Source organism: Ahaetulla prasina, chromosome 1 (genome assembly GCF_028640845.1).
Source record: "Ahaetulla prasina isolate Xishuangbanna chromosome 1, ASM2864084v1, whole genome shotgun sequence".
In the NCBI taxonomy this organism is placed as follows: domain Eukaryota; kingdom Metazoa; phylum Chordata; class Lepidosauria; order Squamata; family Colubridae; genus Ahaetulla; species Ahaetulla prasina.
The window spans coordinates 74,554,363-74,577,424 of NC_080539.1; the positions used below are offsets into that span (position 1 = coordinate 74,554,363).

The window sequence follows — 23,062 nt, forward strand, 5'->3', positions numbered from 1 at the left end:
GTTATAAGTATTCATGAGCTATCTTTATAAATATTTATTTAGTTGTATCTACAATAGGGCATATATTTGTTGATCTATCAGTTTCATCAATTTTTTCCCTTTATAACTCTTAAATCAGGTCCTTCAGAATATACCTACAAGAACTTCATTAAACTCATATTCCACTGTTGGAATGGACTACCTAGTGCTAGAACCTATTCTGATCTGTAGTAAAATTTGCTATTGCTATGTATGTTCTTGAAGTTGCTCTGCCATGTTATACAGTAGCATAAGAATCTCAGCAATTCCAAGATCTTTATTCTGTAAGGTTACTGTGTTGTTCTGCACCACATTTACTGAATTCTGATATCAGCATAGGTGTCAGAATAGAAGAGTTAGCCATACCACAAGGAAATCTCAGAAAAAGAAGCTCTCAACCAGTCCTTCAAATCCAGCTAAAGTGATATTTTATGCTACATCGACTATTCAGATTAATTTTTATGTTACCTGAGCCATCAATCTTTGATTATTAGGATGGCAAGAAATACACTGTAAGAAAAATGCAACGGTAGCATTTTCAATTGCTGTTCTCTGCTGAGTAGTCAGTCCTGTTCCTGAAGCTGCAGTAAGCAATGTAGGTCTAGCACTATTTTGTTGTTGTGGTGCTGCAGCATGTCCTCCAGAAGTAGCACCGGAATGGCAGAGTAGAAATAAAAGTGCTGTCCATAGTGGATTGACTTCAGAGCCACCTAACCAGTCCTTCATAAGGTTGCTGTTTCCAACGTCTGTCAAGAATCTGAGTACAGGAGCAACTAAATCTGCTGTGATGGGCATTTTATGAAAGTGCTGCGGAACGTGGTGTCTTCTGATCCTATCTTGGGAATTGTCTGTTGATGGAGTATTGAAATCAGAGGCAGAAGTATGGTTAAAGCAAAAACTTGCAAGGCTTCTTACAAGGAGGGAGGGCAACCCTGAGTCCAATAGCTGTTTAATAGCTTCAGGAGACTGTGATGAGGCAGCAAGAGTGGCCAAGTGTGATTCAGTTAGTGCAAGGGGAGCTTGTGCATTTTTAGAGTCATCTGTTAAAGACGAAGTAAGATCCTGTTTTTTGCTATCATCTGTCATGGACAGTCTGTGTTGCAACTGGATAGGGGGAGGGGTAATACCCATCCACCCCATAAGTAACGAAAAATAACTTGGATGAATATGGCACATAGAACAAAGGAGACTGTCAACAGCTTTCTTCAAAACCACATTGCATGGAAGAGACATGGACCAATTAAACAGAGACCTAGGGAGAAAGAAAAAACTAATTAGAAAACAGTATATATTAATGACACATAAACTAGCCTTGAATTCAATCATTCTATTTAAACACAGATAACAGAAAAAGCAGACTGCATGACTAAGTATTGATAATATGGATTTTGAGTCACTAGGGAAGTTATTGAGGCCAATAGCTATTAGTTTGCCATTATAGTTGAAGAACAACTACACAAAAAGATTTCTAAAAAGCTCATGTCAGCAAATAAAAAGGGAGACATAAAATCAATTAAATCTAATATTTCAGGAAATTTTCAAATTCTAAATAAATTCTTTTTTCCTCAGAGTATTATTGTTTCCAATTTACATTAATTTGAGGCTCTGGAACTATAAATTTGATGAAGTTTTCCTGTGGCTTAGCTACAGATCTTGACTGTCACAGATTCCTTCTTCATTATACGAAGATACTGAAGATTCATGCCAAACCACCCTATTTCTGTTCAGGTTCTTGGGGTTTATTTGAATGCACATCCTACTGAAAATATTTGTACAGTTAAGTTTCTTATATTTTTAATGCCACAAAATAAATTACTGCCTTAAGAGGGACTAGGCCTGCCAATTAAGAGAGGTAAATTTTAAAACTAAAATTCTAAAATTAACACTTCCTAAGAAAAGCACATTTTTGTAGATAAATAGACCTGTTCTAAAATTGCAGTTATAGAACACCTGCCACTGGCCTGTACTAGTACAGAATCAAAGCATTTACTGCATCTTGAAATGCCCACATTTTAAGTGAAAACTGAAAAGTCTCTTCGACAAGAGATATAGACATTGTCCAAGCAAACAGGAAAATCCTATTAGATTATGAATGTATATGGAAAACTAGGTCCCTATTTCTGAATGATAATCATTGTAACAGTCACTTAGCTTTGTGCATTTTTTTAAAAAAATACAGTACAGGGAGTCCTCGATTTCTGACAACAATTGAGCCCAAAGTTTCTGTTTCTAAGCAAAAGTTATTTTTACCTCATTTTATGACCTTTCTTCCCACAATTATTAAATTAGTAACATGGTTGTTAAGTGAATCTGGCTTCCTCATTGTTATTCTTGTCAAAAGATTGCAAAAGGTGATCACATGACCTCAGGACACTGAAACCATCATAAATATATGTCAGTTGACAAGCGTCTGAATTGATCATGTGACCATGGGGATATTTGCAACAGTAACAAGTGTGAAAAAGAGTTGTAAGTTACTTTTTTCAGTACTGTTGTAACTTTGAATGGTCGCTAAACGAATGGTAGTAAGTCAAGGATTACTTGTATCAGCTTTTTGTCAAAAATGTATGAAAAAGAATCAGTAAAACATACATATAAAGAGCAAAGGATCCGTGAGAAAGCCATTTTTTTGTGGATACAGTTTTATTACATCAACAATTTATATTTAAGTACTTGAATGTTTGTGGCACTAAAGCGTTGCAGAGATTTTAAAAAAAAACACATGAAGCTGTAGTCCAGACCTCTATCACTTGGTAAAACTAATGCACAGGCTACTTACTCAAAGAGTTCTCTGTTCAACAATGCTGGCAAGTCATATTCTACAAGCAATTCATAGCTATGCCATAAAATTGCAGCTACACAATGCAAATGTGAAGGAGACGGCATGAGAAGACCATATTCTCTTGTCGAACTGTTTGGACAGACATAGTTAACTCGGCCACTTTTTTTCATAGCTGCAACTCTTGCAGAATCACTGACCCATTTCAACAAAGCTTGAATTCTAGAAGATGGAAATATATTAAGAAGGCATATGGTAAGTATATTTATTTATTTGTAAAACTTATATGGCCACCTGTCTTACATATAATAATCCTAAGCAGCTCACCAGAAAATCAATTTAAACAGTAATGTCACTCATACACTCCCCACCACGGTGGCCTGATATCCGTCAGTTCCTCCCCATTCTAGCCTAATATCTGGGATAAACGACAAATTTTTAGCTTTCTGGAAAGCTACATGGGTAGGAGCCTTTCGAGGTATATTTATTGAATCTATTTCTATACTGATGCTGTCAAAATGACTCTTAGTGGCACAGCTAGAAAAAAAACCCAAAACACAAAAAACCCACAACAGCACTACAATAATACATACTAACAATACTGTGAAACTGTTTTGAGAAAATATGAATATGAATGTAGGAGAAATTTTTTTTTTAAACCAGCACACAATCTAAAAATAATCTCAAACTGAAAATTATTTCAAAACAAATCAGTAACAGTATCTGCCTATTCTAGGTTCTTGGGGAAGACTCTGTAGGTGGATAAACATGTCAAATCCAGTGTAAACATCTGGCTGACTATGTAACCAACCACAATTTATTAAACTGGTAAGATGCCTGATTTTCAATGGCTCTAGACATCTCACAACAATCAAACAATATCACAAATGCCTAAAATTAATTTGTTCTGGCTTTTATATATTGTCTTTATGATCAGTGATTCACACATACAGGTTGCCCTTATAGCAGGGGTCTCCAACCTTGGCAACTTTAAGACTTGTGGACTTCAACTCCCAGGGCCGTGGGTGGCTCAGGCTGTAAGATAGCCTGTTATTAAACACAGCTGCTTGCAATTACTGCAGGCTCGAGTCCCACCAGGCCCAAGGTTGACTCAGCCTTCCATCCTTTATAAGGTAGGTAAAATGAGGACCCAGATTGTTGGGGGAGCAATAAGTTGACTTTGTATATAAATATACAAATAGGATGAGACTATTGCCTTACACAATGTAAGCCGCCCTGAGTCTTCGGAGAAGGGCGGGATATAAATGTAAATAATAATAATAAAAAAAATTCCTCAGCCAGTTTTGCTGGCTGAGGAACCCTGGGAGTTGAAGTCCACAAGTCTTAAAGTTGCCAAGGTTGGAGACCCCTGCCTTACAGAGTTTATCCACTCCTAACATTTGGGATTTTAGTATACTTTATGGCAAGAAACTCAAAATCAAAAAGGAGGATGCTATCTGTACTGCCGAGTAAAAGCAAATTTTGTTCTAATATATATTGCAGAACTGCAACTATGCATACAAAATGGCTGCATCCAAGTTAAATTACAGAGATACGTTTGTGAAGAAGGAAAGAAGAATACAATTTATAGATCTCAATTTTTTATATCTATTTAAAAAGAAAATATTTATGGTACCTTTCTTTTGTTCCAGGGTCCTGAGTCGTCCCAAGCTGATATAGAATGTCAATTGTGGAGTCAGAAGACAGGCCATTTAATCTTCCAAAAAGTAAGGGGCTATTCAAATCTTCTCATATAAACAAAAGTTAAAAAAATTACTAAGGACGATACACGATTCACGGTCTGCCAAAATATTTTAATAGTTTTTAATTAAGAAAAACAACATTTTCCCAAATTTCTAATTGTGGCAATTACAGTTTGAGAACATAGCTACCAAACTGGAAAAATCAAGACACATTTTCAAATCTCACTATATGCAAATGCATGATAATCTACTAATACAACTTCCTTTTTGTGAGCAGGAATCTCTTAAAAGCTTAAAAGCTTAAAACTATAAAGAGATCAAACTATTCTCTTACCTGTAGGGTCACTCCCAGAGGCAGAACAATTTCTTAAAAGAATGTCAATTAGTTTGAGGCCTATTTTGGTTGACTGAAGTCCGATTTTTACAAGCACAGCCTCAATATTTGGAGAATGCATGCCACAGTATGGTGACATCAGGAGAGCAGCACATGTCTGCAACAGGTTGGCAGTAGGTGCTGCAGCACTAGCCATCATTGCTTCTAAATCACTTATGTGAGTGAGGCAATGATGCAGCAGCCTTAACCATCCAATGCTGAAAAAGACAGAAGCACAATTAAAACAGACTCCATCTTGACTTCAACACAAAATGTAATTATTATGGAAGCTGGAGTGCAAAACTGAAAGTAATGTTCCCCCACCCCAACCCCCTGCAGGTTTAGCCAATTTATTAAAAAAACTAATCTAGTATTTCTTTTGAAAGAAAACCCCTCTGTTGAAATATGTAGACTTGAAGTTCAGAAGTTACGGTTAGGGTTAACACTGTTCACAGCTCCTCAGATCAAAATTACAGACTAGGGTTGTTTATGTGATACGAATTACAATGAGAATTGTATGAAACTTCAAAATCCAAAGTTTAAAAGTACAGAGCGTTAAAAAAACCCTCCTTTTGACTTGCTTGTCAGAAATTTGATTCTTCATGACTTCCAAATTGTCTGTGAGGCCTAAATTATAATCCAATGCTTCTGAACAGAAAAGAATTATTTACGGTTATTTCCCAAATCTAATTAGTGGAAAAGATACTATAGATTTCAGAAAATGAACAAAGGTATAAAAGGAGGGGCAATAACCAATAAAGACTTATATACTAAGCCAACAAACTTCAAAAAAATTCAAATGTTTGTTGAAGTCTAGTCATCATAGGGGACTGTCAGCCTTACTAGATAGACCAGACAGGAGATGATTAGATAAGCTATTTCTATTTTATTATAAAACTACATTAACATAATCTTGCAAGCGTGAAAAGATACTTCTCCCACCATCATCATTACTGCCTGAGAAATTAGGGATGGGCTTTTCTCAGCATCTTGCTGTACCCACTTATTGAGTTGTGGGCTTTGCAGTCTCCCATCTGTTCGTTCCCTATGTGGAGTCTCTTTGCTCTGTCTCCCAAAGTCTTTCTCAAATATTATTACAGGAACAGATGTAATCTGTATAAAAACTGCAACTGGAAGTCTATTTTCAAGCCCGATTGTCATACTTGGAATGATATTTAGAGAAATGTGAGTCAACATAACTCCACACAACTCCCCCTCCCCTGCTAAGCCTGGGGTTTGCTGAAGGGACAGTATGAATAATAATATCCACTAAGTCTTATAACATAGCAAAACTGTTTCACATAGGAAAAATGAATTAATCTGATATCTCTACTGATAAAACATACCTTGTTTTAGATACCTGGTCTTCAGAAGGAAGGAATGGATTATTGACTGTTGCAGACGAAGTGTTACCAAAGGCAGTGAGTCCAAGTAGTTTAATCTGAGATAGTCCTAATGTGCTAGCATCCCGTGGGCGATGAAGGCGAAGACACACAGCTGAGGCAACTTCAGCTTTCACAAGCTGTATTTTTATGTAGGTAAGACCACTTGTGATAACAGGTGTTGACAAAGGTAACATGTTCACCCCATCTGCACTTATTTCAACAGACACCGAAGAAGGGCATGCTGTAGAGATAGGAATGTTCACATATATTTATATGTAGAACAAAATTTACAGACATCAATTTCATTACTTTAATAAATACAAACACTCGCATATGGAATGGCAATAGCCTTCCATCTTTCTAAGATTGGTGAAATAAAGACCCAGATTGTTGGGGCAATATACAAATAATGTTTACATTGTAACCCACTCAGAGAATGCTACAAAGGACTATAGGGCGATATATCCTATATGCTGTTGTAAAACCATGAAATCTTGTGGCATATGTTTGCACACACTCGTAGCACCTGAAACAGTTGGTTATGGAACTAACAAAGGGAAGAGGGAATTATAACCCTAAAATATTAAGCATTGTAAGAAACAAGTATTGAGATTATCCGAAACAAATGGCTGCTATTAATGTCTGCAACTGACTAGACACACTAACATATTCAAGTGTAGGACTCTTCTCAAAATGAGGAAGTAGGTAAAACTATAACGAAAGGGAGGGCCAAATAAGATAGCTTTTAGGTTACTCAAAACCAATAGAGAAATAGCTATATACATATATACAAATTAAAAAAGGTACATCAAAGAATGTGGATATTAAATGTAAGGAGTTTCGGTAAGAAAATTAAAACTAACACTAAATTAAGAAAAGATCATAAACTTACATTTAAAATAGTATAGTGTATAAACATAGCAGAAGCATGGATGGCTTGGGGGACAGAAAGGTGAACTATTTATAGCTATGTTTCTTTTTATCGTATGACTTTTAATTTCTTATTTTTTTTCAACATGCTATATAATGTTGATAATAAATGTAAGAATTTTGAAAGTTGTCCACTTTAGCTTCTAGAACTTTGTCAGTTATTTTAAGACAAATCCTTTCTTTCAAGTATGAATTTTACAACAGATTTAAAACTGTACATTATTTGGCATAGACCCAGCATGTCTTAAGATCTTTAAGATGGAATCTAGAATCAGATTGTATTAACAGCACTCTTGTTTTCTCACAGTAATACCACTTCAAAAAAATTTCCTAACTGTACAACAAATGAGGTATTGTGACGATACCTACTTGCAAGAGAGGCAAGATGTGGCTGAATATGTATTTCTTTTAGCAACACTGCAGCAGGGAGATGAATTGTAAGGTCACACCAGGCTTCCTCAGGTAAAAAGATGTAAGACCAAGCGGCAGATCGAGCCCTTCGATGTGGTGGAGTTGCCTGCAGCAATACTTCAGCAGGCTGGGCTGTAGGACTACTTGACGTAATTGAGCCTTCAATAAATAATTGCCATGGATTTAAAAAATATGCCAGATAAACTTGCAAATGTATCAAAATGCCAAAAGAGAAGAGAAAATATTAGTATCGCTGTTGCCCATGGACAAAGCAGTTGAACTTCATTTGTGGCTACATATATTTTACTCACTGTTCTTTATATGCAACTAGAACAAATAAATATTACTGTATTTTTAGGAGTATAAGACGCACCTTAGTTTTTGGGGAGGAAAATAAGAAAAAAGCTGAACTGGCCACCCAGAATACCCGCAATCAGCTGTTCCCAGAGGTGAATTTTAGCAACAGGTTCCTGGGTTGTGAGCTCTGTGCTCACAACCTGTGCTTTTTTTTGGCTTTTTTTTCTGCCTCTGAAACTTCTGAAACTCAGTTTCAGAAAAAACTTTTTCCTGCCTCTGAAAGCATCCGAAACAGAGTTTCAGAAAAAAAGCCTCTGAAGCTCTGTTTGGGGGCTTCTTTTCTGAAGCTCTGTTTCGGAGCTTCTTTTCTTTAGCTTTGTTTCTGATGCTTTATTCAGCCTCTGAAACCTCCGTTTGAGAAGTTGGGCGGGGCTACATTCGAAGTATAAGTATAAGTATTAGATCTTTACTTTAGGCTTTATGCATACACATTGTATCCTTCCAAGTACTGACTGTGGCTGAGTTTGAGTGTATGCATGGTAGAAACAGGCGGCAACAATGAGAATGGATAATTCTCTACATTCTAATCTCCAGAATGAATGAAATGGTAACTGATGAACACTTAGAGAAAGAGTGGCCCACCTTTATTGTAAAGAAGGAGACTTTAAAATTTAATTCTGAAGAGTGATCTCTGTCCAAAACTGATATACTGTATAGAGAAAGCCTGTAATCAATGACACTCTTCAAGTAAACTCTCCTGGCATCATTCACCCAAGTCTCTAAGAAAAAGCCCCATTACTTTAAGAAGGAGGGCTGTCATAAGACCATATATCAGATATCAGAAATGTAATTGATAATGGTCTTTGGGCAGAATATATAGGCCCACAAAGTGTCTAACAAGTTAAGTATTTCCCATCTTGTTTCTACTGGAAGTAATTGTCTGTGGAACTGCCTGCCTGAACAAATAAGAAAGTGTAACTTGATTTTCTGGCCATTCTGGAGAAGGGAAGTATTATAGAGCAGTGGTCACCAACCAGTGGACCGCGGACCACTGGTGGTCTGTGAGAAAATTTTGGTGATCCGCAGAAAAATTATTTACCGTATATACTCGAATATAAGCCGATCCGAGTATAAGCCGAGGTCCCCAATTTTACCCCAAAAACTGGGGTAAACTGGGGACTCGAGTATAAGCCGAGGGTGGGAAATGAGGCACCTACCGGTTGAAACCCGCCTCCCTCAGCTGAGAAGGCTGGCGGCTCCCCGCCCGCCTCTCACTGCACCGCAGGGCTTCAATGTCTGTTTTTAAAAAATGTGAAAAACAAAAAAAAAACTCGAGTATAAGCCGTATATACTCGAGTATAAGCTGAGGGGCTTAAAAAAAAAAAAAAACTCGAGTATAAGCCGTATAGACCCGAGTATAAGCCGAGGGGACGTTTTTCAGCACAAAAAACGTGCTGAAAAACTCGGCTTATACTCGAGTATATACGGTACATTTTTTATATTGTACCAAATACTATTTATCTTTTAAAAAAATTCATATTAGTGGCCCTCGGGATTTAAAATTATGAATTTAGTGGTCCCTGAGATCCGAAAGGCTGGAGACCCGTTATAGAGGATAGCTATTGAAAAAAATGCTGTCTTCGGTAAAAGGTAAGGAAGATTTGAAGTGCCCTGGCATCAAGCCCAGGGTGGATAAAAATCAATGTCTGTTTTTTTAAAAAAAATGTTAAAAAATTAAATTAAATTTTTTAAATTTAAATTGGATTTTTTAAATTTTTTATTAAATGTATCTTAATAAAATGCTTTTGGAGTAAAAATCTATCTAAAGATAGTTTTCTATTTAAGATACATTAATAATTTAGTTTATTCAGCATGAAATGGAGCTTAGTTATGTAGCATGAGGCTTTATATTCTACAATATCGGGACTGTTGGTGAGTCAACAGCAGGTCAGAGGAAGAACTGCTGCAGGACAGAGATGACAGTTGCTCTTTAAAAATTATGATTTAAATCGAATTAATTTAAATCAAGCCATTTTGCTAGTGATTTAAATCATGATTTTAAATCCACCCTGAACAAGCCTAGGACAAAAATATATGTCACATGCTCTTTGCCCTTACTAGTTGACAGAAATTGCCACAATAGTAGATGCATTCCTCATAACAGACCATTTCTATATATTTCCCACGGAGAGAGTAAGAGAGACAGAAACTTAATACAAATGTTTATAAATTGTGATTTGCATAAATAGAAGTTCTTAATTTTCAGTCATGCTTCATACTGTCAGAGAAATATTTGTGATCTCAGGGGAAGACAGAGCCTCTAATTACATGGTCTGCTCTCATGTTTAAAGATACATTAAACGATCAAAAACACTTAATATAAATTTGAACTACAAGCCTCTGGAAAGGTTTTTACATTGGTGTTGGTGGTGGGGAGACACTAAACAGCTTTTTAAAAACATGTTACGTTCCAAAAGTATTTGCAAAGATAGATTTTTGCTAATGATTATCAAATCTAAAGTTTCTGAACCAAAAAGCATAATGGGAATTTTGGTCAATGTGAGAAGAGAATTTTTTTAAAAATGCTAAAGCGTTTAAATTTTTTTAGTTACAATGAAACAAGGAACATCTAGTGATTTTAATTCCAAAAAGCTATGGTTAAATGCAACGACTTTAAATCATGTTCTTATCTGAATTGCTACACAACTGAGGCTCTAAACGTAACACTTATTAAAACATGACTAAAACATATGTAAATCAAATTTAATGGTGAAGTGGTTACAATGTAAATCTCTCCATATATTTTTCTTTGTGTAAGAGATTGGAGATTGGCTTGCCCACGGGGTTGGAATAGAATACCTCCAAAGTCCCTGCCAAATGTGTTATTCTGTTACCGTATATACTCGAATATAAGCCGATCCGAGTATAAGCCGAGGTCCCCAATTTTACCCCAAAAACTGGGGACTCGAGTATAAGCCGAGGGTGGGAAATGAGGCACCTACCGGTTGAAACCCTCCTCCTCAGCTGAGAAGGCTGGCTCCCCGCCCCGCCCTCTCACTGCACCGGCAGGGCTTCCGTCCGGTAAAATGTGAAAAAAAGAAAAAAAAAACAAAACTCGAGTATAAGCCGTATATACTCGAGTATAAGCCGAGGGGCTTAAAAAAAAAAAAAAACTCGAGTATAAGCCGTATAGACCCGAGTATAAGCCGAGGGGACGTTTTTCAGCACAAAAAACGTGCTGAAAAACTCGGCTTATACTCGAGTATATACGGTATATTGAATCTTAGCCAAAGGCTAGATAATATATAGCTTTAACAATTTTGTACAGTTCTTACAAATTTTACTGTGATATATAGCAAAATTTGGTCAGAACTTTTGTGGTCAGAACAAAATCTTGCTCAGAACTTCAGACAACCTATTTCATGATACCTGAAATGATCATAACAGCTCCCTGCACAGTCCTCCTTTCTATACTAATGTAACATTTTGTGCCTATTGTACTACACCACCAGGTGGGGTTATTCCTTCTGTTTTCTCTAGTAATTTAATATTATTTTTGCAAAATCTGAGTTTTCCTCAAAACCTGCCAACCTATTCTATTCTACTGTGTTTCAAAATCATACCAAATATAGGGGTATGTAACTTACCCAACGGTGCAAAATTGTGGATTCCTTCTGCATTATCAGGCTCAGAGGCTAGTACTCTTGCTTTCAAAGTACCATCTGTTGCCTTGCTAGGGCCAGAGTCTAAGAATTTCATAATAGTTGAAACCATGCTTCTTGCTGTGTTTACAATGGCTCTGGTACTGGTCACCATGTTATTGCAAATGAGCTGAACACCTCCTAAGAAAGAAAGTCAATAATAGAAAGAGAATAACAATATGATCGGTTACAATTTAAACAGTTTTGACAAAAAGCTGAGAACAGTTTATTAAAAATCTGGAAAAAATTATGCCTACACAAAGAGAGGATATTCAAAATTCTTTGGTCAGAATTTAAGCCATATTTGAGACCAGTGCTCCCCTCACGTGCTCCCTTCCTTTCTCCTGTTTTCTTAATAGTCAAAAACTGTTAGAGCAAAAGTTCAGTCTGAAGTACACAAATTGGGAAGGCCGGGTAGGGACACAAGGAACTTTTTAGCTCATATGCAAACCTGTTTTGATTGTAATTTCAGTATATTTATAGAAAATGGAAAAGAAGATCCTTACCCATATCATGAAAAGCTTTCAGTGCCTCACTGGTATCCAGCACTCTTAAAATGAACCACAGCAAAGGTTCAGACAACTGACAAGTGGCAAGAGAACCCTAGTGGAAACAAAAAACAACAACCATTTACCTAGATGTATATAATCAATTGATAAGTTAACCATATAAGATGCTTCATACTACAGAGGAACAATGATTTACCAGATCATTTTTCTATGTTTGTTTTTATTTTAAACAATTAAAATAAATGAAAGAACACAATTCTCACAATATCTGAACAACTTTTTTCTGAAACTAAAATTCAGTTTGAAGTTAACTGAAGGGCAGTGAAACAAATCTGCCAATACCCATTATACCTATTACAAAGAATAATGTCTACAGCTTATATTAGTAAAGTATCAGTTAACATTTTCATCTCAGTGTAGTTTAAAGGAGTCCTCCATGTTTAATAACTGGGCTGAAAAAAAGAACCGAACTTACTGAAAAGAACTAAAAGACTAAGTCAGCTGACCAGATTTATATTAAATATTCATTGCTTCTTTTCTTCAGTGGATCCCTATTTAATTCAGTTCAAGTTTATAACACAAAAAAGGCTGTAATCAGCAGTCCAAACAACTTCTGTTTGTTGTCCAAACAACAAACAAGTCGTCAGCAGAGAGAGAGAGAGAGAGAGAGGATAAGAAATCAATTACAAGGTAATACTTTGAACACTTACTTGTCTCCCCATATACCCACAGGCCATATAGGTAAGAATTGGCTGAAGCATCACTTGCACCGTTGTAGCTTTTTTACTGAGTGTTGTTAGTATAGTAAATAATCCATCTCCAACTGATATGGCATCCAATCCTCCGTGAAAATTCTCATGTTTTGTAAGATGTAAACCACTGGCCCCTAGGATATAAAGAATTGTATAAATCTGAAGGCACTGGGAAACAGTGAACTATTTAAGATAGCATTATCCATTTAATTCAGAATGATCTTTCAACCTTTCCAAAAAAGTACTATAAAATTATCAGCTCATGTTTCTTATTGAAGGACAAATAGCATATAAGACAGTAAGTTTAGCACACTCATATTTTACTATTATGCATGTTAATGACAAAACAGAAATGCAAAAGCTGATTTATAATGTCAATTTCAGTGCATTTTTATAGGTTTCAATGGGCAATATAATATAATATAAAATAGCAATAACAGTAGATCATTTTGTGTTCTTCACACTGTCATGAGTGGGACCTTCCCCTCTCAAAAACATGCACAAGCTGATTTACAGACCACTGAGACAAACATACCCATTCACAACTCTAGAATGCTTACAAACTCTGCACTCTTTTCAGTGCCAAATTAAGATACAATATGGTACGGTAATTAAACTGGTGGATTAGGAATAGGGAAATACATTCAAATTGACTTTAAACCATGGTTCCCTTGCTCACTTTGGGCTGGTCAGCTCAAGTTACTTCACAGGTACCAGCAAAGTTGTTATTCTGGAAATAAATTGAAGGATGAAATGCTACATACGCCATTTTGAGTTTGTGGAGGAAAAGTAGAATGTGTATCTAATGAATAAATATATACGTTTGCTAAAGCATTATAAAGGAAATGTTATTCAGTTTCTTTTTGTTTCAATTGTTTTTATTTTCCTTAAATAAATTTATTTTGTTGCATTTTATTCTATTATTTGTATTATATTTTTAATTTGGTATCAATATTTTCTGATTATTGCATACCATTCTCCATTTTTTAAAATAAGCTTTAAAGGAAAACTTGAGATTGATTGGTATGTGGGAAGAACAGGGTTTAACACTGAGATTTTTATTTGTGACATTTTCAATTCTTTTGTTAGTTCACTGAAAAATATACTGTGTTACCCACAATCGTTCAGGGATAAAAAAACATGTGTCATATTATCTGTGTAGTTGTTAGGAATCAAAAATGTCTTGATCACACATGATCATTCATTCATTCATTCATTCATTCATTCATTTATGTTAAATAAAAATATCTGAAATACAGAGTATTCTTACAAACAAAAACTCTAGCGCCAACTTATTTAAATATGGGTGTAGCTGAATGACAGCATTATAGATTACCCAAGAATTGTACACAAGCTGCTCTGGTCTTTTGAGATGGTTAAGCAGGATACAGAAAATATGCATAATTAAAATACTTACCAATGATCATTGCCATAGCACTGCTGTTACACTGACCCAAAGCAGACAGAATCTGGCTCATAATTTGTTGGTTTGCTAAGACTAGGTCAGCTACATAGACAGTGGAGCCTTGAGTATTCCCACTGTTTCCATTGCTATCTTTTCCACTGGAAACCTTTTCTTCATCAGAGACACTGTCCATGGTGCTGCTGGCCACCTGAGCCCGAGCACTATATTCTCTGTTGCTTGAAAGAGGCAGCTGAACCAGGATATTGACCAACTTGAGCAAATCAAACATGAGCTGATCCCTTGTCATCTCTCCACAGACTGCTTTGGCATCCCCTGGCCGGATGATATTAGCAAAGAGGCCTCCAAAACATGCTCGAGCGCCCACTGAACTGTCAGAACCACTACGAGACATCACTTTATCGGTACACGTAATGTAATGGTGCACTAGAAATGTGATTGATTCAATGACAGCGGAAATGGTGGTCACTGAAACGACTTCAAAATTCTGTTCAAGGGTAAATTCCAAAAGCTTCACTTGTGCATCCAGAGGACCCTGGCCAGTCTGGAAAGCACCCCTAGAAATAAAGAGAAATGAAAATTGGGGTTATTTAGGCTGATGAAAATCAAAATACATGCAGGTATTCATACTGCATATTTTGTTATATAAGCCTAGCCAAAAACCTGCATAGAAATAAAAATAAATATCAGAAGACACAAAAATAAAAAAATAAGGAATGAAACATAAGAGAAAATAATACAAACATGTTTCAGAAACACATTCTCCCCCTTTCCCCCCATTTTTCAACCATTAACCATTACTTAAATATTTATGATTTATGAACATTAAACATTGGAGATTGTTGCTTATATTTTATGCAACAATCATTTCATAAATTATTTTTAATTAATCTTTTATTTTTTCCCCCCTAGAAAACATATTCCAAGAGCATAATTTTGTCTTACTGTGTAGCACGTCATGTATAAATGAACCATTCCTGCTTACATTCAGTTAAACTTTTTATGAATAATACTGTATATTGTCAGTTTTCCCATTATTGCAGATTCTTCAATTTTGGTTTCCCAATCTTGTATCATCATCAAAATTTCATTTTACCAACCTTTTGCCAATTTTAACATTGTGTTCTTACTATTTGAGTAAATCATGATGCTTTTTATTTATATTTTAAAAATTGTTAATAAAAATACTTGTGGTTTTCATTCAAATTTATTGTATAAAAATTCTTAATGTTTTATTCATTTCTAATATTTCTGAGATTTTTGTTTTTTGCATGACCATCACATGATATAATGTTCCATTTTGACTATGGCATTTCCAGCACTTACTATATAATTTGCCCACCTAGGTAATCAATAATGGAGTTATTATACCGTCTATAATACATTTTATACCAATTTTTCCCTAAATTATAGGTTGGAATGGATTTTATTAATTTTTCCATTTTGCTGCTGTAATTACTTTTCACATTTTGCATTCACTTCAATGAGTAATGTTTACTTTATTCTGTCTCTGTGTCATATTTCAATAACTATTTATAAATACATCTCAATAGTTTCTCTTGATTCTAAGTGTTTCAAATCCTGTAACCTTTCTCAGAGTCATGTCCTTCTTTCTTAAGGTCACTTTGTACCATCCCATCAATTTATAAATACATTAACCATGGTAAATTCCCGTCTTCCTTAACAAATTCATGCTATGTCTTTAGTCTAATTCCTTAGTCTGAATGTGCTACATTAGCAAATGTAATTAAATCTTTCTTGCTGTAAGTCTTTAGACCCTCAGTCTAAAGTATAAAAACCTGATGGTGATGGCTAGTGGTAAAAACCTTGGACTTATCCTTATTCTCAGAAGATTCCAAATTTGTAACACACTTTGTCTTATAATACGTTCCTTCAAATTATTTTCTTCTTTTGTTTCTTTGTATCATAAATACTTTTGAAGGCCTTTGGTTAAGCTAGTTCCTTATGGGAGCTGGGAAGAATTCTGTGGCAGATAATAGAACTCACTAAGCCCAAAATGTTGGCCATCATTACACTTGATGAAAAGCTTACCCTCCCACCCACCCCCCAGCTGCTTCAAATGATTCAAAGAACAGCAATCTTGACAGGATCTTAGTATTATTGCAACTAGGGATTGGGGAAACAAGCCCACCAAACTAAAGGGTATTCTGTAAAGCAGGGGTGCCTGAACCGATATGGTTCGTAAAGTAGCCCTTTCCTTTGTTTGCATACACCTAGTTTCTGATTCATTTTCTGAACCACTGCTCATTTTTATTGTAAGCTTCAAAGAACAACAATGCATCACTAAATAACTTCCATGATCTTAGATGTCATCTTTATTTTTTACATGTATTGCACCTGTTGGATTTTTTTTTAATTTAATCATTCTCTTGGCTTGCCAACAGAATTTCATGCTGATGGCTTTCAGTTTTGCTTTGCATGATCCAAAATAATTATAGCTAAGGTTTCTTTTTTAATTATGAATTCAGATAAAACTGTTTTTTTCTCCTCAATTCCTGTTTTCAGGAATAGTTTTAATATGTTTAACAAGTCAAAAACATAGTAATTTAATATCCATTTGCTGAAAATTGACAAATTCTAAAAATAAACATATGCAATGTTTCTATAGTCCAAAACTATAAATTTTGGTATTTATAATAAACATTACCTCTCAATTGAAAGAATATGTATCAACTTTAATAAAAATTCACTGAACATTTGAGGGCATGCTGAAGAAAGATGCACTTGTAAACGAGTAAGGAATTCTTGCATAGCTTGGGTAGCTGTTGGGCCAACCTGAAAGAGTTTTAAAGAAGTATTTGCATTATGTTCTGAACAACTACATTGTCTGAAATAGTTTGTGATTAAATTGTTTGTGATTAAAATTGCATTCCATTCTGATTTCAAGGGAAGAGAGATCTACATATTCACATTTAAAACTGCAAAGTTAAATGGTAGGTTTGAGCACTCATATCATTTCTCTTAAAAGATTAACATTTATCTATACATGCGTCCAACTGACTGACAGAATAATACAAAAATAAAGACAGTATATAAATTAAATCAGCAAACAAAATTAATATGAATGAAAAATATTACCTGTGGACTATGTTGATTTGTTCCATGGGGATTTGTTCCAGAAAGAAACTTAACTAAAATATGAATAAGATTAGGATCCGATACCAATAGCTGGGCGGTACTTTCCTGAGATGTAATGGCACTACTAGAACCAGCTGTAAGACAAATAAAAGGTTGACTCTTCAGCCTAAATTATAGTACCTATGATTTTAAAATGTCCATTCTATATATATAGCATTCTGAAATTCTGAATTTTAAAATACATTTCTTTCCAACTATCAGAATTAATTTGCATGTTCTAGGCAGTACCTGAAGGCACTCCTAAATGCCAGGAGGGTTAATAAAGTATGGATTTCATTCTGTTATTTAAAAGAGACCCTGGTCTCTAGTTGTCTTGGTGAATGTCTTAAATACTTAGCCATCGGCTACCAGATCTCTTTCATAGCTCCATCTGCCAGTTTCAAAACAAAAGAAGGGCCACTGGTTTCAAGCAGCCAAGCTGTATGGAGGAAATACGTGGAGGAGGAGCAACAGCTGTGTTTATCAAGATTATTTATCAACATTATCAAAACTGGGAATAAACAATGCATCTTTGACGCTAACAGAATTTGGAAAGCACATTATGGATATTTACAGATATTCTCACAAAATGGCTACTATGAGTAAGTCTTTAACAAAGTATTGGGTTGGACATAGTCACAAAACACACATATACCAGAAGACACAGTAGCACCTAAGGATGTATATGACTATCCCACTTTAACATTGTCTTCCTTTTCTGTGTAGGTGGCCATACCGCACAAGCAGGAATCTATATCCATCCAGTTTTTACTTGCTAAGAATGTTTATGCAGCCTATGCTAATAAATGTAACTGATCTGCAAAATGTATCAAATTAAAAATGTTTTGAATTCTCAGAAATACTTTGTTTCAAATCCATAATCTGTATTTTGGGCTGGAAACAGCTATTCTAACTTCATTGGAAGTGCCCCAGCCCTTTCTTAAGTGTTTGGACTCAATCTGAATTTAAAACAGAATTATTGCAAAACAATACATTTCAGACTAGAACCGTATGGAAACATTTTTTGCTTAGGATAGACCATTTTAAACTCAAAACAACTGTTTTGAACCCCAAACAATCATACACTCCTAATAAATGCATTTAGAAATTGATCTTTTTTTTCCAGGTATGTCGATTTTTCAATTTGCTTTTTAGGAACAGATTTTTTAAAATTAAAATTAGGTGTTGGATGCATGAAAGGTATTTTCAGGCATACCGTTGCTAATGAGAGATATTCCCTATCCAGTCATTGCTATCCACTATTCAATATAAACTTATACCAGGAGTGTCAACTCATGTCGTCACGGCGGTGTCGTATTGGAACTTTTTTACCCTTTGCTAAATCAGGCGTGGCCAGTGCATGACGCATCTGGCCTGCAGGCTGTAAGTTTGACAGCCCTGGTCTACACAAAGCATATTTTATGTAATTATCTAGTATGCTGTAAATTGAAATCTAGATTCATTTGATCAGTAATTCCCCATGTTCCATACACTGAATTAATATAAGAGGTTCTTTTTTTATGATGATATTTTAACAAATATCTGTTTGTTAACAATTTGTTTGTTAACAATTAACACTGATTAAAATGAGGCATCAATTTTTGGAGTCCATTACTTTTAGGCAAAACGATTTTTAAAATTTCCTATTTTATAAAACGATAATTACACTTCTAACTTAACTTGAACTTACAATTGAACTGCATGTTTGTCATGAGAGTTAGGCTGTGAAGTACAAGGCACCATGTTCGCAGCAAGGTATTAGGATACCATGCCAAGACAGTCAGGAAGCTAGTTACTGATGCTGAAAAAAAACAAAAGAAATCAAAAATAGCATATCACAACCATAAGTTACAGTTTTTGTATTATTGTTGAATTATTTGAAAAGGGAACTGATCATTTTTATAGATAAGGAAAATAAATTATGTCAGAGTCTTTAGTCTTTGGATCTCCCAAGCTAGTAAATGAACTACATATGTCACTTAGGAATAACATGCATGAAACTGGAAGAGTGAGGCAGGAAAAGCTGTTATAATTTCATCAGCATTCACGAAAAAAATATATATAAAATTCTGGTTTTGCTTTGGCTTCACTGATTCCTCTCTTGTTGAAACGAAGACCAAGACTTTTACTTATTTATTGGTAGCAGTCTTATTCCTGTATCCACAGCAATTAACAGAGTTGCTGCCATAGACTGTCTACAGGCACACTACCTGGCATCATTTCACATGTTGTCAGCGTGTTTAGAATATGTCAAGATCTGCATGCAGAAATCAAGCAATTTCCAACCTTAAAAAAATGTGATGTTGGACATCTGTGCAAGAATTTGATGATATATGAAGCAGCATTTGTTGCCTTATTTAGGTAACGAGCATACAGCATATTAATGACCGAATTAGTTAACCAACCCTAGGATAAGTATTATTGCTCTTTTTCTTTACAGACTAATAAAAAGGGGTAGTAATATATTCCTAACCCTCAAGCTTACGTACCTGTATATTGTGCAGCCCCCAGATAGAAAAATGGAAGAAAGCAGGCACCAAAACTTTGGGGGGAAAGAGCAGTCTAGATACATGAAATATAAATGTGTGTGTGTGTGTGTGTGTGTGTGTACATACATACATAGGTAGTCCTCACTACCACAATTCAGCCCAAAATTTATGTTGCTTTATGCAATTATTGAGTTTTGCCCCATTTTACAATCTTTCTTGTTACATTTGTTAAGTGAATCACTGCAGTTGTTAAATTAGTAACATAGTTGTTAAGTGAATCAGATTTTCCTATTCACTTTGCTTGTCAGAAGGTCACAAAAGTTGATCCCATGATTCCAGGACAATGAAACAGTCAAAAATATGAACCAATTGCCAAGCATATGAATGATAATTATGTGACCATGGGGCTGCTGCAACGGTCATAAGTATGATAAATGGTCATAAGTCATTTTTTTTCAATGACATTGTAACTTTGAACAGTCACTAAATGAACGGTTATTAGTCAAGGACATACAAACAATCAGAGAGATTAAAAGTGCCAACATTTATTTTGAAGACAATTGTTTGGAGATTCTACAATATCTTAAATACAGAATTTCTTTCAAATAAAAGAAATCCAGGAATTTATTTATTTATTAAATTTCTATACCACCCAGCTCACCTAAGTGATGGGTGGTTTACAACAGCAGACAACATACCACAGAATGAGAAAGCATTCACTTATGCTAACTAATCTAAGGTATGAGAAAGAAACCTAATGATTCTGTAATCTGCATATTTTATCATTTTAAATACTCCTTAATTGCTTAAGTGTATTAAGTTTTAGCCTCAAGGCCATTTCTATCTATCTATCTATCTATCTATCTATCTATCTATCTATCTATCTATCTATCTATCTATCTATCTATCTATCTATCTATCTATCATCTCCTTTATGTATTCACCATTTTACTGTCAGAATGACATTTGGCTATCAACTTAATATGGAGCTCACCTAAAACAGTGCTAGAATTAACTCCAGTTGAAAGCTTAATTCATTTTTTAAGTATACTTTAACATGGAAAAATGGTATTTCAATATGTTTTATGGTAGAAAGAAAAAGTGGATTCAGGAATTGGTTTTTCAAATACAAAGGAACTTGATATATAAAAGACTCAAGGTATCCATCTCCTATCTTTTTCTTTTTGACAGCTAATTTTAACTGGAGATATTTCTTCAATTTACCATACAATCTAACAAAAAATCCAATCTGAATATATAGGTAGTCCTCAACCTTACGACCACAATTGAGCCCAAAATTTCTGTTGATAAGCGAGACATTTGTTAAGTGAGTTTTGCCCCATTTTATGACCTTTCTTGCCATACTTATTAAGTGAATCACTGCAGTTGTTAAGCTAGTAACATAGTTGTTAAGTGAATCTTGCTTCCCCATTGGCTTTGCTTGTCAGAAGGTGGCAAAAGGTGATCACATGACCCCTGAACATGGCAAGCATCATGACTATGAGTCAGTTGCCATGTGTCTGAATTTTGATCACATGACCATGGGGATGCTGCAATAGTCGTGTGAAAACTAGTCATAAAGTCACTTTTTTCAGTGCCATTTTAACTTCAAAAGGTCACTGAATGAATGGTTGTTAAGTCAAGGACTACTTGTGGTACAGTATACTGAATACAGCAGAATCCCAGTATTTTTAAAACTATTGATTCAGATCAATGCAGCAGTGCATAGTGACACAGCTTACCTTGATTTAAAGGAATGACAGGTGTTCGGTTGGCATTGTAGAGGAAAATGTCACTACAGTTGTCTTTAGTTCCAGAAGTTCCAGAATTCAGGCTTAATGTGAGCCATAACTGTAGTAGGGACTCAAGCTAGAGAACAAATATTAGCAACTGTTATTTAAAAGGCATTCTTAGAATAAGATAACCATGTAACTTGCAATTAAGAACTTGCAATTAAGATTTCAAATATCAATTTTTACTTTGGTTAACAAACTACTGTTGCAGACTATGAGTACTATTTCTGTCATATTTTAATTTGTATGGTTACTAAAAGCAGATTATAATCAGATTGTCAAAGCAGCAACATAAGATCCAAATTAATGTTTGCTCGTGTTTGACTGTTGTTTTTCAAGAAAATATTTTTGTTTGTTTTATTGGAGCTTAATAATTTGCTTTTGTTCCCCTAAGGTTCCATTGTTTACTTGAAAACTTAGGAAGGTACTTATTTTAACAACATAATTGTATATACTAATGAAACCATCTCAGAATCCAGAAAAGGACATTATAAAAATGTAATACTGTAAATCACAGTTTAAATATATATTATAACTAGATACGTTGGGTGAATGTTATGTGCAAACTCATCCCAAGAAACTACAGTTTAAAGCACCAGTGCATGGCTTCATAGATCCTACATAAAAAATTATTATATTATGTTTTAGTATAATATGTGAACCATGTGAGCACAAATGCATGCCTATTTTTTTTAAATGATAAAAAACAGTTTTTAATTAAAATTATGTTATTAATATTTTGTTGTTAACTAGCGCTTTACCTGTACGGATTATTTTAGCCTTAGAATATATTGTTTAATTTCCAAAAGTACATCACAAATAATATTCGTCTATCTGTACATCTGTCTGTTCTGAAAATACATATCAACTTATTTTCAAATATATTTATTAAAGTAATGTTGCCCTGTCAAATACTTTTATTAGAAACATTAACTTGAAAATACAAGCGGCAGACTAGGCGTCAACTCAATGAAGTATAGTGCTGAGCGACACTTCTAGTGTAACAACACAATATATGAACTTTCTACAAATTCCAAGAGCAACAATTATTTACCTGAACATGATGGACTTGTAACATGGAAAATAGTTTATTGAAGCATGTGCTTAACACTGGAATGGAGGACAACTGAATAATAAACTGATTGTTTTGATTTGAAGTGTGCAACCCACGTAGCAAAGAATCATCTGTTCCACCAGGAGACTGAGTTACTAGCAAAAAAAAGGTCAAGATATTTTTAATTACAAAAGAGAATCACATAGTGTTTGTCACTGAATGTGTTATTCTTCCAAAATATTGTGATCAGTTTTCTAGAATTCAAACTGAATTAAATAACTTGAAAAAACAGATGGATGTAACAATA

General features: G+C 34.8%; 1 protein-coding gene across 2 annotated transcripts in view; it reads right to left on the bottom strand.

Annotated features, from left to right (window-relative positions):
- BIRC6 (baculoviral IAP repeat containing 6) overlaps positions 1-23,062 on the bottom strand; it is a 183,436-nt gene that overhangs the window by 75,725 nt on the left and 84,649 nt on the right. For both annotated transcript variants that reach the window (XM_058164248.1, XM_058164240.1), the window contains exons 41-55: positions 22,756-22,910; positions 21,651-21,777; positions 19,110-19,220; positions 17,381-17,514; positions 16,950-17,077; positions 14,276-14,838; positions 12,817-12,992; positions 12,104-12,200; positions 11,544-11,738; positions 7,558-7,758; positions 6,220-6,499; positions 4,835-5,091; positions 4,434-4,542; positions 2,798-3,019; positions 487-1,270 (exon numbers count right to left, since the gene is read on the bottom strand). In XM_058164248.1, the coding sequence (XP_058020231.1) occupies positions 487-1,270; positions 2,798-3,019; positions 4,434-4,542; positions 4,835-5,091; positions 6,220-6,499; positions 7,558-7,758; positions 11,544-11,738; positions 12,104-12,200; positions 12,817-12,992; positions 14,276-14,838; positions 16,950-17,077; positions 17,381-17,514; positions 19,110-19,220; positions 21,651-21,777; positions 22,756-22,910 (3,539 nt within the window). The remainder of the gene's footprint in view (positions 1-486; positions 1,271-2,797; positions 3,020-4,433; positions 4,543-4,834; positions 5,092-6,219; positions 6,500-7,557; positions 7,759-11,543; positions 11,739-12,103; positions 12,201-12,816; positions 12,993-14,275; positions 14,839-16,949; positions 17,078-17,380; positions 17,515-19,109; positions 19,221-21,650; positions 21,778-22,755; positions 22,911-23,062) is intronic.